Below are 17,379 nucleotides of genomic sequence, written 5' to 3'. Positions count from 1 at the left end.
AAAATCAGACACTAATTTCTCAATAGTGAAATTAGTGTCTGAGTTCACTCTTTTTCACCCTCTCCACTAAGAATCACATTCCTTGAAAAGCTCTAATTCTTTTCCCACACCAGCTGCCCCTAAAGGAAAGTGATGCGATCCAATTCAAAAAGAGGCAATCATGAGGATATATTAATATATAGAGAGATACTAAATATAGCAAAAGGAATGTGCATTAAATGGTGTTTGAGATTAAGTCTTAGTGTAGTTCATTTTTGTCAGTAACAGAAACGAGACATGAAAATGATCTTGAGTTTTTATCACTTAGTAATATAATACTATGGTCGTATTTTAAGTGCCATGCTAGTTTTTTCTTATGCTTTTCTCTTTCTTTTCTTTTTGAGACAGGGTCTTGCTCTGTAACCAAGGCTGGAATACAGTAACACAAATCACAGCTCACCACAGCATCGACCTCCCAGGCTCAAGCAATCCTCCTGCCATAGCCTCCTGAGTAGTTGGGACTAAAGGTTCAAGCCACCACACCTGGCTGCTTTTTGTACTCCTTTTGTAGAGCCAGGGGTCCCACTTTGTTGCCCAGGCTGGTCTTGAACTCTGAAGCTCAAAGGATCCTCCTGCTGCTGCCTCCCAAAGTGCTAGGATTACAGGCGTGAGCCACCGTGCTTGGCTACTTTTCTTAAATTAGCACAATATTTATTTAAGAAAAAATTGTAGATAGGCTTTTATTTCCTTCAAAGGATTAGTATATAAGTGACTTATTTTATTTTGAATATTTTATATTTTTCTGTTTAAGAGGTTTAGTATGAACTGTAGATTATGACTGATCTATTGGGATTGAAGAACAGGCTGTGATGGACTGCCATTTGTCATCTTACTGCTGGCACCATTCATGAGACTCCATTCAGTTAACTAGGCCATATAGTTGCTTAAGCAGACTTGGCTCAATGTGGAAATTAAGGGACTTACCTCTTTTAAGAGACTGGGTTGTGCTATGTTGCCCCGGTTTGAGTGCAGTGGCTATTGAGAGCACAGTCATGCACCCTACAGCTTCGATCTTCTGAGCTCAAGTGATCTCAGCTCCCGAGTAGCTGGGACTGTAGAGGCATGCCCTGATATCCCAGCAGGACTTATTTCTTCGAATGCATATTTAAGAAGTGGAAGAAAACTTTATGATCTGCTTTGCTTGCATTTCATGGCACATGTGATCGGGGCAGTGCAAACTGTTGTAGTGATGTGGAAGGGAGAAGCAAGGTAGAACTATCGTGGAAATTGTTCCCCATCCTTACCATCTTCTTAAAATAAGTAATGGCACCAAACTAAAATGAGCTCTTCTATAAAGAGAAGTGTTACCTTTATCAAATATCAAGTGTCTGCCATAAATAAGTCATAACTTCAAGGAATTTATTACTTTTTTACCAGATAACTCACTCTGACCTGTGATAGAGCAGAGTTAGAACATTCATGCTGAACTGTGCTGCAGCTGAGACTGAGAGGGAAGCAGCAGCAGAACTCTGCAAATGTTAGACTAAAGGAAATTACTCACCAGAGAGAAGTATCACATGTTATCTCTTTCCTGCTCTCTCCTTCTCTTAACAAGGGTGATAATGAGCATAGTGGATGTACTAACTAGATACCAGTGATCAAGTAGGTCGTAAATTAAGCCTCTGTAGTTGACAAGGAAACTAAAGTGGTTAGCTAAGGTTAAAAGACACAATGTAAATTTATTTCAGCAAATAGTTGTGGTCTCATAGTAAATTTATGGTAATGTAAGGATTAAGACTTGTATTTCCATGAAGGCAACCATTTCTGACCTAATGACTTTATATCTTAAACATATTGAATGATTACTTAGTATCCATATTACTCATCAAGGTATGAGGGTGGCCATATTTAAATCCACTGAGGCCCTTTATTTGTATGAACTATAATATAATTTGCCAGCCCAAATGTTCACTGTGTGTCAGGACAAAGCAGAGTTCACGGGTACTGTGTTTTGGGTGGTTATCAGTCTAAGAAAATTTTTGTTTGTTGTTCTGGAAATGTTATTTTCTGACATTTTGACAGAATATAGAGGGTGGTAAGGTGATGAAGGGATAAAATAAGTAAAATTAAACTTTAAGTGACCTGACTGGATTTTCCTTTCCTTTTGTACTTTAAGAATGAAAGAGAGTGACTTAACTGATGGCAACTACACTAGGTCTTAAGCAGACAACATTAATACATTTATAAAATAATTTGAGCATAAATCTGCAGTATATTGTGGACTACTTCTCAACCACATTACAATTTTTTTTTAATAATTTTTTTTTTTTTGAGACAAGGTCTCATTCTGTTGCCCAGGCAGAGTACAGTGGTGTGATCATGGCCCACTGCAGCCTTGACCTCCTGGGCTCAAGTGATCCTCCTGCCTTAGCCTCCCAAAGTGCTGGGATTACAGGCATGAGCCACTGTGCCCAGCCTGTTAACAGTTATTGACATTGTTAAGAATCATCTCCACATAGCAACTCTTAACATTATTTCTTCTATTGTATCAGAAATTGTCTATAGAAGATAGCCATGTGTATGCCATATTTTTAAATCTGCATGTCAGGGGCAAGGATTTTATTGTTTATTAAAAAAATAAAGAACTGCCTTTTAAAAAATAGCTTGTTGGCTGGGCAATAAAAACAAGGATTTTATTGTTTATTAAAAAAATAAAGAACTGCCTTTTAAAAAATAGCTTGTTGGCTGGGCACAGTGGCTCATGCCTGTAATCCCAGGACTTTGGGAGGCCAAGGCTGGCGGATCACAAGGTCAGGAGATTTAGATCATCCTGGCTAACACAGTGAAACCCCGTCTCTACTAAAAATACAAAAAATTCGCCAGGTGTGGTGGCGGTCTCTTGTAGTCCCAGCTACTCGGGAGGCTGAGCCAGGAGAATGGCGTGAACCTGCGAGGCAGAGCTTGCCGTGAGCTGAGATCGAGCCACTGCTCTCCAGCCTGGGCGACAGAGTGAGACTCTCTCTCTCTCAAAAAAAAAAAATAACTGTTAATTGGCCTATTAATATGATATTAAACATGAATGCCTGTTAAAACTGTTATGAACATGTTGATGAAAAGAAAAATACAATCCTCCCACCTCAGCCTCCCAAGTAGCTGGGACGACAGGCATGCACCACCATGCCTGGCTGATTTTTGTATTTTTTGTAGAGATGAGGTCTCACTGCATTGACCAGGCTAGCCTCAAACTCCTGAGTTCAAGTGATCCACCCACCTTGGCCTCCCAAAGTGCTGGGATTATAGGCATGAGCCACCATTCCTGGCCGGATGTTTTTGCTTCTGTAATAAAGTGATCACTTTAATTCTTAGCTTTTATGAAGTAATACTTTTTGACTTTGGGTTCAAAGCCAAAACAAATCTGGTCACTGAAATTTCAGAGTTGCAAAGAATTTGCCATTTCTAAGCCAGGTTAGCTGTGGTGTGGGAATAAAAACGTATGTATAGACACAGAAAAATATAGATCTGTCCTTCCACAACAGTTCAGACTTTTGCAGTTCATACTGATTATCTGTTGGGAATGTGTTTCTCTTTTAGTGTATTAAGACCTTCCCTATTTAGATAGATTTCCCAAAGCTATGCTGTTGTTATTTCTTTTTTTAGGTTGGCACTAAGATAGATGAAAGGCCCCCGAGACTGAATGAAACATTAGAGTTTGTATTTGGGAAGATTCTCTCTATAGAATCCCTTTATAAAGCTTTCTCTGGAAGGCAGTAAATATTAATAGTGTTACAGTCTCACCAATGCAACACAGTGTAGTAGTCTGTTATTGTGAGGCATCACCCAGAGTTGTTTATCTCACGACCAGGAGAATTAAGGAGCATGGTCACAAAGGGTGAGGTTGGAGCAAAAGTGTAATAAGCAGAAGAATGAAAGCTGTCTGCCTCAGAGAGAGGGTCTAGAAGAGGGTTGCCATTTTTACAGTTCAATGCAAAGGCTTTTATGAGAAACTGATGAGGGCTGGGCGTCTCATTTCCATAAGGTGTGAATTTCTGGTACCTCCACCCTGTCCTGCTAGTGCACATGTGGGCCCTTAGCTTGAGTTACTCCATAATGCTTTGTTCCCCTTACTGCACATGTGTTAGAGGATGGAATTTTCCATTGTGGCCATGTCTGGGCAAGTCATCTCTATAACCTGTCTTATCTGTGTGGCTGTGAGCATGTCTTAGGCAAGCTTCCCTGTACAAGTTCCCTTATCTGTGCCTACAGCCTGAAAAATCAGGCTTTTGTTTGAAAGGATTCAACCGAGGACCCACCCTAGCTGCCTGCCTGACCAGTTTCTTCCTTTCTCCTCTCTCAATAGGTTCATGATTTTACTAATTGCATTTAACATATCATGTCATAATTTTTAAAAACATGAGACTAGTAAATGATGTGATTCAAAAGCAACCCAGATGAACTTCTAAGGAGCTGTAAGATACAAAAATAAAATTTCTCACCGCAATTTTTTCCTACACATTCTTCATATTTTGGCCATAGACTTATTGTCCTCTCTCCCTTATCCCTGTTTCTGCTTTCTATCGGATCCCTTTAATTACTCTCCTGCTATAAAATTTTTGAGGCACTTTTCCTAAGTATGGAAGAGATAAGTTGCTTGTCCTCTAAGAAAAAAGTTGGACTGTGTCTGTGTGTGTGTTCCTATACTGAAATTTCTAGCTCTATCATATCATTCAGTTTGTCATTTTTGTCAAGTAATAGAACATGCTATGATGCTCCTTTCTCCCATTACAGGGAAGGGTTAACACATGAGAGATCTATTGTTATTGTCGTTGTTTCCTTGCCAAGTAGTTTCTAAATTTATATTAGCATTTGCAGTTACTGAATTTATATTAGCATTTGAAGGGGCCCAAAGTTTGCTTTTTAGACTTACTGGCAGGCCAAATGACTTAGTATTTTGAATGCTGTTTTGAAATTATTTGGAAATAATAGATTGCATTGAATATGTCAAATAAGCTTCCCTTTTAGGTTATCTTTCTTCCTTTTTTGAAAACCATCTATATTGGACTTCCTGTTTTATATTATAGTTACATAACCTGCTTTATTAACTTTTATCAATTTGTATTTTTATTAGTGACTCTTTTATTCTCTCATCTCTTTTGTGTTATTCATCCACCACAAACAACTAGAAAGTTACCTGTCGTGTTGATTCCTATTTCAAAATCTGGCTCACATGATCTGTTTGTTACCATTTTCACTATAACTGATCTGTTTCAGACCCTGACCATCCCTAAACCAGGCCATTACATCAGTCTCCCATACATTGTTAAGACCTCTGGTCTTTCCCCCACTTTCTTCATCTTGTTATAAACTAGTATGGCCAGATTTTCTTAGAATACCTCATTGACTTTCTGTTGTCTAAGCAGTGGTTTTTAGCATGTGGTCTGTGGAATGCTAGATCTCCAGGACCCCCCCGCCCCCGATCTGATAGTTTAAAACTATTTTTTATAGTAGAACTATAAGACTAATTATGGTTATTCAGTCTTGGTTATATGGCAGACATTTTCTGAAAAAAGGAAGACATAAACGTATCACTTCAGGGAAACAACCAAGAGTATTTATTGCTAATGATAAAATTTAAAACTAAAAGCAAAAACTAGAATGTTAGAAAATTTGCATCTGCAACTTTGAGCTTGGCAGCTTCCCAGTAGTACTTGAAGTCTTTTCTGATGAGATCAAAACTTTTCTGAAGATTGATGAATGTGACTTTTTTGATATATAATGAAAGATGTCAATATTTGGAATATCTGCAAACTGAATGAACCAATATTTTTTAAGTGATCGGTGCATGATGTTTATAAACTCACATAGGGTGAAAGATACACAAAGGACAAGGTGGACCGGTGGTTTTTGATGTAACAGAATATGAAAAGTTCATTGATTTGGTTTCAGATTACACATTTACACTAACTTTTGAAAAGCAACTGCTTGTCAGGTTTGGTGTAGTATTAATGAAGAATATTCATAGTTATTTGAAAATATTATTAAAACACTCTTTCCTTTTCCAACTACATATTTGTGAGTCCAGATTTCCTTTATGTATATCAACCAGAAAAACACAAAGCAATAGATTGAATGTAGAAACAGATATAAAAACCTTGCTGTCTTCTATTCAGCCAGACTTTAAAGAGATTTGCAAAAATATAAAAGTGTCGCTCTTTTAATTTTTTTTGAAAACAGTTACATTTCATTAAAAATGTGTTAACCTATGTTAACATGCAATAGGAGTGTTATTGTTAAATGAATTCATATTTTTAAAATTTCTCAGTTTTAATTTCTAACATGATAAATATTGATATAACCCATATAAACTCATATTGATAGAACCCATATAGTGAAGTCCTCAGTAATTTTAAAGTCTAAAGGAGTCCTGCAATCAAGAAATTGGAGAACTGCTGGTCTGCAGAATAATACCCAGTTTTAAAGAAGTATTTACAAAGAGATCCATTGACTTACCTCTGATTCTTTTTAATGTTTCTAAAATTATTTAATTTTTGTAATGAGGCCAACATTCATTGTCCTTAGTATCCTCATAGGAATGGACAGAGCAAATCCAAAATTGTTTTCAGTTTTGCTATTAAGATTCTTCTGTGCGATTCTAAGTTAGTTATTCTTTTCTCTAGTGAATTTTGGATACTAAAAATAATTGGAAGTCAGAAATTAAAAGTAAGTCACTAGAGCAAAAAAAAAAGATAGGATTGGCAAGGTGAAATGGGACAAAAATCTGAGCTTGTCCTGGTAACGCGTATAGTCTCAGTATACAGGCCTTGCTTACGTGCTTTTAAACCTTCATTTAGCCCTGGAAATGAGAACATGATATAACATAACCTATGTAAGTTAAATATAGGTTATTTAAAAAAATATCATTTTATTACTTAAAATGCCTTTTAGATAATAGAGAAGTGCTAAAAAGAACAGAAACCATCACCTTTTTTCTTTCTTTTTTTTTTTTTCCGCTTGGTATACATTCTTATAAAATGACCAAAAATGGGCATTAGAAAAAGAAGCTATAAAATCTATAGGATGGCTAACAAATCCCTCTGTTTAGACAAACATAATTTTTTTTAATATAGAAGTATTGCTCCCTATTTCATTGCTCTCTATTTCTTCTTATCTTTAGCACCAGAGGGGGATGGTTCAGGGTTCCAGAATGTTTTTTTGAGACATTGTTTTGTTTTCACAATACCATGAAGAAATTAGGAAAAGGATTAGGTTGGACAAAGGGAGAATATTAGACAGTGAGGCTTTAAGAGAATTAATTAGGATCTCACAGAAAAGAGAATTTAGATTTTCTTAAATTCAATGTTGATACAGATTTATATTTTGTCAGGAAACCTGGGTTATGCTATTAATCAATATCCTGTATTAAAATTTTTACAGACAGGGTTTATCAGTGTTTTCTTGCTAAAGTTGATTTACAGTAAAGCTTACAGTACGCAGTTGAGGTCACCCATGGCTAACTTATATAATAAAGCTAGTTATTTGAATGACCATAAATTGTCTAATTTTGTCAAAGTTTCTAATTGTTTAGACCACAAAACTATTCATATTTTCACATAAAGTAGGTGCATCTCTTTCTGTTGAAGTCGTCTTGGTATTTGACTCTAAAAATAGGCCTACGTGTGGTAAAATTGTAACCCATATTTTTGTCCAAATCATGTGAAGAAAATTAGTTTTGACATGGCTTTTAAATGTAGGCAAGAATATCCTATATATGTACAAAAGGATTAAGAGTCAGTTTCATTAGAGCTTTTTTGTGATAATTTTGAGATTTTGAAGTCAAAAGAAAACTTTGGAAGAACTGACGCTGCAATTCTAACATAAAATAATTTAAGATGCTTAGACTACAAGGGGAGGGTTGAGGGTAGGGGAGAGAGGGTTGGTGTGGATTGGAGATGCTACAGATGTAGCATGTAATGCTGTGCATAGTGTGGAGGAGATACAAACAGCAAATAAGGGAAGAAAAGACAAAACAGTGGACTTCTAAGAATTAATAACATGTCTAACCAAGCCCTAATAACACTGTTGGTTCTTGGACCTTGAATTATCTTTGGGGGGAGTTGATAAACCCCCAAACATGCAGCGCAGTATGTTTAGATAGCCTTAGAGAGGACAGGAAGTTAAACCAGAAGAAACAATGAAGACAGTATTGAACACATAAAGAGATTTATAAAGAGAGACCTACGTAGTTCTATGAAGAGAGACATATAGCAACTGACTTGTTGCTAACGTTCTACAGAACTCCAGCTATAATTATGCATATTTGGTTGATTATAATATAAGACACCTAGGAAATTATTTGGCTTTCCTTGAAGTCAAGCCAGTGCCAGTAATATATCTATCATCCTCTGACAAAAGACAAAAATTCTACAGAAAGCAGTGATAATGAAAAATACTCATATAATAGATATAATGTGCTTTTTTATGATTTACAACTCCCCTGCCCTCATGGGTGTTGGTTTTCTAATCTTTTCAATTTGAGTTTTTACTTTAGCATAACTAAGTAGTGGTAATGCATGTTAAGTAGTCTCTATAGTATATTCCTGAGAAGAATTAGTTCTTCATGCCTGAAGAACTTTTAATATATATCGAACTGTCATAAAAGCTTTATTTAATGGAACTAATGTGTACTTATAAATTAAAATATGTGCCCAGTTCCAGCAGCCCAAATGAGTAAACATTTTATATCAAAAAATTGAAAATGACAAAGATGTTAGTAACCACTTGGTATTCTATAAGGAAACGAGACAGTTGGGAATTGCTGAGACATTTTGCTTTAATATCGGGTAGCTCCACCTTTAAGAAACATCATGGTAATATATTTAGATCTTTTCTTAAGAAAATTATTTTCCATGTTTTTAAGATCTTGGTGGCCTCTAGTGGTAATACGATGCTGTTGTTTAAACATTTTCAATTCTTATGAGTGTAAAGCCATTTGGAAGGCCTAGTCTGCTGATAAATTTACTCTCAGAGTTCTGCGTTAACAGTGTTCTCAAAGTGTGTATGTAACAACATCATCTTTCTCCTAAAGACTAGGGAAGGTGTCTGAGTCACTCTGCCTCTGTATTTTGAACGATACTGGTTAAGCTCTGAAGCAACCTCTCATTATTATAGTTTATATACAGTGGTAATTACTATGTAAAGTTTGCACTAACAATTCTTCCCAGAGTGTTTCAGCCCTCTTCTCTGAAGGTTGGAGGGCCAATTTTTCATTATTCTGTATATAACAGTTTTCATTTTCTTAAGAGGAAGCTTTAAATTTACCATTGAGATTCATGTTTAGGCTCACCTCTTTATTTGATTTGGAAGAATTTTACATTTGGAATACTAGTTTACTAAGCAAGATAATGATTTGTCACTTTTGTTTTTCCCTTTTCTCATGCAGATGTGAAAGGGCCACCCACCCACCGTCTGTCCTGTGGTCAGTCACCCTACACCGAGACAACAACGTGGGAGCGGAAGTATTGCATCCTCACAGACAGCCAGTTGGTATTGCTCAACAAGGAGAAGGAGGTGAGATGGATATTATTCAGGAAAGTTAGTTTCCTTTTCTGAGTAAATTCCTGAAATTACCTAGTTTTTGTTTGCATTTTGATAAGTTGTATTATAAAAATAAAGGCTTGATGAAGATATAGGTAAGTCTAAAAGGCTGCTAATATCATAAAGGTATGTTATCTTCACGAAGGAGTGGGTTTCACAAGATAGGGCTGGATTTTCACTAAGAAACAATGGAAGAGATACTGAGTTAAACTGAGGAGTTTGGAATGGGAAGGGGTTGGATTATATAGGCCTGGCCCTGAAAATGGTCTCAAGGGGCCATTGGAAATTACATCAGTCTACTTCCTAGCAAAAACAAATGTCATTAATTGGATTAATTGAAAGAGGTTTATTGGAGAGACTATTTGCAGATGTCTGGGCAGCATAAAGGACCTATCTAAGGATGAGGAAGCACCCACGAGCTAGCAATCGCAGAAAGCAGTTATCACCCTAGGCTTCCAAGGCACGGGAAGAAAGTGATGTTTCTGGAACCTAGAGAACTGTAGCTGCATGAGAGAGCTGCTTGACAGTTGCTGTGGTTATGCACAAAAGAACACAGTCTCTATACCAAACAAAAATGGCCAGCAGGGAGGAAGTAAGACAGAATAAACACTCCGACTCTTTTCTTCTGCCTTCTGATTTCTTGCCAGTGTCACCTATTGGTCAAATCTAACTCGAAGGCAGAAAAAGATTGCTTTTTGATGTATTCTGTAGAGGTCAGCTTCCTGAAACATGTAACAAGGTCAAGAAGGGCAGAGAGTAGAATAGATCTGGTGAGGTAGACAGAATGTAACCAGGACAGGCGTCTAGTTCTAGGTGTACTTTCTGTTCTTCTAAATTAAAAAACTCTTAAACTTATCACATGCTATTACTGTTTTATTCTTCAAACTGTTACAGTTTACAAATCCTTCCACAGCCATCTCATTTATTTGCTTATTGGTGATTAATCAGGTAATTGATATCGTTCTGATTTGGTATGATAAAACTACTCTGTAAAATCATCATAATTCCCAATTTCCATGATATAAAAAAATAAGTGAATATAATATTGACAAAGAAGAGGAATAATGAAAGGGAAGGAGAAGATATGATTCAATGAAGGAGAAAGATTAATTGCCAAAACTATATAAATAACTAAAAAGATGTAGGTAGAATATCCATTCATTAAGTCACCTTACAGAAAGGTGAGTTCAAAAGAAGCAAAGAACAGGAAACACATTTCTTAATTCTTATCTGTGGATCCCTACCTCCCCTTTCTCTTCTCTTGCTCCGCCTTCCTTCCCTGTCCCTTCTTTTACCTGTCTCTTCTCTTTCTCAGCATTTTTTAATGTGGTAAAGATAATACCAATAAAACAATTTCAGTTTCTTCTTGTATTTTAATAGGCATTGCTACTTTCAAGAGCCTTGTTAATATGCCTCCATGAAGAACTTGCTCATTCTTTTTCTCTTGCCATTGAAAATATCTTTTACTTTTGTTATCATCTCCCTACCTATAACCCTTTTCCAGCATTTTAATATTCTTAAATTTAATTTTATTAAAATAACTGAATAAAGGCCAGACTTTTCTAGAACAAGTTGTGTATGTTGCTGTGTTTATATTAAGTAGACAATAAAAATTGTTAAAGTGAATATTAGTGTAGAACATTTCTAATTATCCAAACTATTCAAAATCTTCATTTTAACCAAATGTACTGTCTTTTCTCAGAGCTATTAGTAAAGAGTAATATAAACAAATCGTTGGCCATCTTTTTTGCCCTTACATTTTATTCAGTTTAGTACTGTAAGAGATGAAATAGCTGTAAGTATAGATAGCAGAAAGTCAAGAAGCATGCCTTTTCCAGAACCAAGGTGCAAATTAATCAATTGAGTTACCTGCGCTTTGGCCACCTTTTGTCTCATAAAATAACTGTCCATGATAAATAATTTTTTAAAACAACATCTTATGTCCTTTATCCCTTTTTATACCAGTCATCAAGAGTAACCCTAAACACCTGGGGAACCCTCATCCACCATGCTGTATGTACTCTCCCTATGGCTCTGTGTATTCTCTTTTCTGACACTGTCTTCCACTTGTCCTTCCCCACATCTTGAAACCCTTTCACTGTGTCCACTGCAATTCCAGGTTCATCATCAGCAAAACCAGCTGTTTCTTCCACCTTTTCTCTGAAGGATTCCCTTAACTTCTTAGTCTTACAAGAACTGAGATCTTCCCTGAGGACACTGTCTTCCATAAAGTTTTGTCAGTGGATGGCTGTTTTTCCTAATACCATAATGTCTGTGATAGGTGTCTTCCTCTTTTATGGCTGCTGTCTATTCTCCCATTTTCCCTAAAATGTCCAAACTTTGAGTCTCATATTATAGTTATCTTCTTCTTTTTTTTTTTTTTTTTTTTTTGAGACGGAGTCTCTCTCTTGTTTCTCAGGCTAGAGTGCAATGGTGCCATCTCGGCTCACTGCAACCTCCGCCTCCTGAGTTCAAGCGATTCTCCTGCCTCAGCCTCCCAAGTAGCTGGGATTACAGGCACCTGTCACCATGCCCAGCTAATTTTTTGTATTTTTAGTAGAGATGGGGTTCACAATGTTGGCCAGGCTGGTCTCGAACTCCTGACCTCAGGTGATCCACCCGCCTCAGCCTCCCAAAGTGCTGGAATTATAGGCGTGGGCCACCGCGCCCGGCCTGTAGTCATCTAACCTTCCTCATCGTTTTTTGTTGATTCTATCCCCTGGGCCATTATTATCTCCAAGACTACTCCAGTTTTAATTTTTTATGATTCTGATATCCATAGAGAGATTTTTCTTTTGTAACACACTGGCTGTCAGTTCCTTGAACTTTTTCCTCTCTAAGGATCCCACCTTATTGCTACAACTCCTTCATATTCACAATTGTGTGCATATTACTCTTTGACTAATACCTTCTATCTTTCTAGCTCATTTCTTATTTCAGCAATCCTTCAACCCTTCTGGGACCTAGGACCCATTGATCCTGTCACCTTTTCTGGCTTTTATAAAGCCTCTGATGTCCTCTGTCTCCCCTGAGTTCCATGGTCAGTCATTCTCATCACTCCTTTGCATACTGTTTCCTCGCCCTTCCCTTGCTTCATCATACACACTTGGCAAAGTGATAGCTGAAGTGAATCTTACTCTTTATCTAAGCTGCCCTGTATCCATGCAGCTTAATGTGGAGAAATTTTCTGGAGAAAATTACGCATACCATGCTGCCTGGTGTTAAACAAATGGCTGCAAACCTCTTATCAGTCCATAATGCTGCTTGGCAATCACAAAACATTTTCCCACTTCAGTTACTGTCCCACTCTCCTGGGCTAGTGCTTCACATTCTATCTATGGTAAAGTACCAGTTTCCCCTCCACCCACCTTGTTGTGATCAATAAAATACAATAAAGTGGATTGTTAAGAAAAAAATGAAAAAAAAACCATAAAAATATAATCCCACTCCTGGCTATCTACCCAGAGGAAAATAAGTCATTATATAACAAGGATATACATGTTTACAGCACACATGTTTACAGCAGCACAATTTGCAATTGCAAAAATATGGAACCAGCCCAAATGCCCATCAGTCAAGGGGTGGATAAAGAAAATATGGTGTATGTATATACTGTGGAATACTACTCAGCCATAAAAAGGAATGAAATAATAGCATTTGAAGCAAACTGGAAGAAACTGGAGACCATTATTCTATGAAGTAACTCAGGAATGGAGTATGTCCTCACTCATAAGTGGGAGCTGAGCTATGAGGATGCAAAGGAATAAGAATAACAATGGACTTTGGGGACTCAAGGGAAAGGGTGGGAGATAAGTGAGGGATAAAAGACTGCATATTGGGTACAATGCACACTGCTCAGGTAATGAGTGAACCAAAATCTCAGAAATCACCACTAAAAAACTTATCCATGTAACCAAACACCACCCATTCCCCCAAAAACCTATAAAATAAATAATAATTAAAAATTTAAAAAATATATAAGACCAAGTTTTTATTGGGTTTAACAGACATTAAATCACAATTCAGTTAAGTATGTTCAGCATAATCATAACATAGGAAAAGAAGGAATAGAAGGATAAAAATTGTATATATTCATGGAAAGTAGGCTGTACAAACCCACTGATCACACCAAGCATGCTGCTTCTCGGTTTCTGTACTATTTTGTTTATTGTGGACTAGTCACAATTTGCAGATGGCACAGGAGCTTGAACTACACTTTGAGTAAGACAGTCCAGAATAATTTCTAAGGTGATGTTTTTCATACCTTCTCCTGTTTCCTCAAACTGCCAATCTCTTCTTTATTAGTCCCACCTAGAGCTGATTACTTTGCTTATTACTTCACCGAGAAAATTGGAAAATTCACAAGAGAACTTCTGCATACTCCATTACTGTATCTGTCTAACAGCAGCTGTTTCCTTCTACCCTGATTTTACTTTTTTAACTGTGGTCAGCCCTTCTGCTTGTGTTCATTCCATTATTTCTTGCCTGTTCAAGGATATATCACTAGCAATTCTCCCCTACCTTTTTTGAAAAACATTTTAGTTTTTTGCTTTCTACCAGATCATTCCCATCAGCATGCTATTCTCTCTCTCTCTCTCTCTTTTTTTTTTTTTTTTTTTGAGACAGAGTTTCACTCTGTTGCCCAGGCTGGAGTGCAATGGTGCCATCTCAGCTCATTGCAACCTCTGCCTCCTGGGTTCAAGCGATTCTCCTGCCTTAGCCTCCCGAGTAGCTGGAATTACAGGCATGCATCACCACACCCAGCTAATTTTTGTATTTTTAGTAGAGATGGGGTTTCACCATGTTGGCCAGGCTGGACTCGAACTCCTGACCTCCGGTGATCCACCCGTCTCAGCCTCCCAAAGTGCTGGGATTACAGGTGTGAGGCACTGAGCCCAGCTTTATTTCTCATCTGAAAAAAATAAAGCCTGTATTAACCTCACTTGTACCTCCAGATACCACCCCTTTCTCTTCTCTCCTTTACAACAAAAATTCTCAAAACTTCTATATGCTCATTGTCTTTAATTACTGTTGTCCTTTAAATCTATTCCAGTCAGACTCTTACCCACATCACTGCCAGAATTGTGCTTGTTAAGCTCACTAGTGACCTTCCCATTGTTAAATTCAGTGGTCAGTTCTCAGTTCTCATCTTAATCTGTTAATGGCATTTAGTAGAGTTGATCACCCTCCTAAGGTCTCCTAAGGTCACATTCCTTCTCCTAAGGTCACTTTTCCTATTTGGCTTCCATGACACTGTGTTCTTTTTCTTTCCTGCCTCTCTGGAAGTTTCTTTTGAGTCATCTTTACAGATTTCTCTTGTTCTCTCTAAATCTTAACATGGAAGTGCCATGGGACCTTATTTCCTTGGGGATCTCCTCTCATTTATAGTCTTGAGACTATAAATGTCCTCTAATGCTGATGATTCCTAATTTTATATCTTAAAACTACATATCACTGTTCTCTCTCTCTTAAAAAGATGGAGTCTCACTATGTTGCTGAAGCTGGCCTGTAACTTTTGGGCTCAAGTGACCCTCCCACCTCAGCCTCCCAAAGTGCTGGGATTATAGGCATGAGCCACTGCACCAGGCCATCTCTCTTCTCTAGACTCATATATCCATCTGTGCATTACACATCTCCACTTGGATATGTAAGAGTCATTTCCAACATGCCCCACACTTCAGCCCTAATCTTCACTTCATAACTTACCTATGGTAAGTTATTGACATTAATGACAACTCCATCCTTCCAAGTTTCAAAGGCCAAAAGCTTCCCCAACTTGCTACTTTCCAGACATACTGTCTTCATCATTATTTCATGAGTACATCAGGCATGTTCTTCCCTAAGGCCTTAGTCTTGGCTTTTTCTTTGCATGGAACATTCTTCCCTCTTATATTTGCATGGCTCATTTTCTTACCTCCTTCATCTCTTTGCTTACATACCACATACTTAGCAAGGCCAACCCTGACTAACCTATTTTAAATCACTACTGCTCCCCACATCTGTATCCAGAACTTCTGACCTAATTACCTGGCTCTAATATTTTTTTATAGCATTTGCCACCTGCTAAAATGCTATATAATTTATTTATTATGTTTAATGTCTCTCATCTCCTAGTGGAATATAAGCTTTTGAGCAAAGATTTTGCCTGTTTTGTTCAAGGATGTATCCACCAGTTCTTAGAACAGTTCGTGATGAAACATAGGAAACTCTCAATAAATATTTGTTGAATGAATGTTGCAAGGACCAAATTAAAAACTTTTATTTCTGAATGTCTATTTCCTTAATAAAAGTTGAATAGAAGATATCTTCTATCCTTTCTTTCCATGATATATCTACCCAGAACATGCAACTTAATTCTTTATTTTTCTAAAACTAATAAAAAGAAGAGAAAAATAATTGATGGGGTGCTTTTCCACAGTTGAATACATGATTCCATCTTTATTTATTGAGCACCTATCATTATGTGTAGTATTGTGGTCACAAAGATGCAGTTTTGTTGAGACACACTGAGGTAAAATAAAGTTAAAACCGTTTGGAATTAGATAGTGGTAGTTGCACAACGTTGTGAACGTACTAAATGCTGATGAATTATTCACTTTAAAATAGTAAATTTTATGTTATATAAATTTTGCTTCGGTAAGTTTATTTCTGTTTTTTTGTTTGTTTTTTGTTTTTGAGATGGAGTCTTGCAATGTCACCCAGGCTGAAGTGCAGTGGCACTATCTCGGCTCACTGCAAGCTCCACCTCCCGGGTTCATGCCATTCTCCTGCCTCAGCCTCCCAAGTAGCTGGGACTACAGGTGCCCACCACCATGCCCGGCTAATTTTTTTGTATTTTTAGTAGAGACGGGGTTTCATCGTGTTGGCCAGGATGGTCTCAATCTCCTGACCTTGTGATCCGCCCGCCTCAGCCTCCCAAAGTGCTGGAATTATAGGTGTGAGCCACCGTACCCAGCCAAGTTTATTTTTTAATTGTAATATAACCATAAGAGATTAACTGAGATATGGCCTAGGATGGATTATAGTATGGAGTGGAGAATGCCAAAAAAGTGTTTTACAGAGAAATTTATGCTTGGGCTGTATCTTAAGGGACAAATAAGGGCTCACGAGGAGAAAAAGAAGGGAAGGATATTCTGAGTGTATATAATGATACAAAGTCAAGAAACGTATGTCTCTTTGGCAAACTGCAAAATATTCAGAGTTCATGGAACATGGTTTGCAAGAGGAAAAGTGATAGCTAGCAAGAACTAGGTAATGAAGAACCTTGAAGGCTATGATGAGGAATTTGGATTTTATTCCGGAAATGATCTGGATCAGGGAAAGGGTATTTAGCAAGGTAGTGACATCATCAGATTTGCTTCTTAGAGAAGTAACTCTGTTGATTACATGGAAAATGAAGTGAAAGGGATTAGAAGCAAATAGATGAGTTACAAGATTGCTTCAGTAGACCGGGTGAGGAATAATGAGGGGATAAATTTACAAAACAGTTTACAAAAACAGTTTAATGCCCTCAGACAGGTGTTTATGTTCTGCCATTATTATATGGAGAAAATTGAATTAAATCTCTAGGAAAAGAAAATGTGAAGCCATTGCTTTACATTACTTGAATAAGTTTAACTTTCTGTTAATTTCATTACATGAAAAGATTATAAATCCATTTCTTGTGCAGGGACCAGAATATGCTGGCACCCTTCTACCTTTCACCCACATTTAAGAATTATAAAGAATGTGGGCCGGGCACGGCGGCTCACGCCTGTAATCCCAGCACTTTGGGAGGTTGAGGCAGGTGGATCATGAGGTCAGGAGTTC

The 17,379-nt window shown here is 37.3% G+C and overlaps 1 protein-coding gene across 2 annotated transcripts in view; it reads left to right on the top strand.

Annotated features, from left to right (window-relative positions):
• RASAL2 (RAS protein activator like 2) overlaps positions 1 to 17,379 on the top strand; it is a 411,681-nt gene that overhangs the window by 191,908 nt on the left and 202,394 nt on the right. For both annotated transcript variants that reach the window (XM_003258936.4, XM_030823932.1), the window contains exon 2: positions 9,416 to 9,543. In XM_003258936.4, coding sequence (XP_003258984.2) covers positions 9,416 to 9,543 — 128 coding nt within the window. The remainder of the gene's footprint in view (positions 1 to 9,415; positions 9,544 to 17,379) is intronic.

Source organism: Nomascus leucogenys, chromosome 12 (assembly GCF_006542625.1).
Source record: "Nomascus leucogenys isolate Asia chromosome 12, Asia_NLE_v1, whole genome shotgun sequence".
Classification (NCBI taxonomy): domain Eukaryota; kingdom Metazoa; phylum Chordata; class Mammalia; order Primates; family Hylobatidae; genus Nomascus; species Nomascus leucogenys.
The sequence above is the reverse complement of the archived record's forward strand: the minus strand, read 5'-3'. Positions and strand labels throughout refer to the sequence as shown.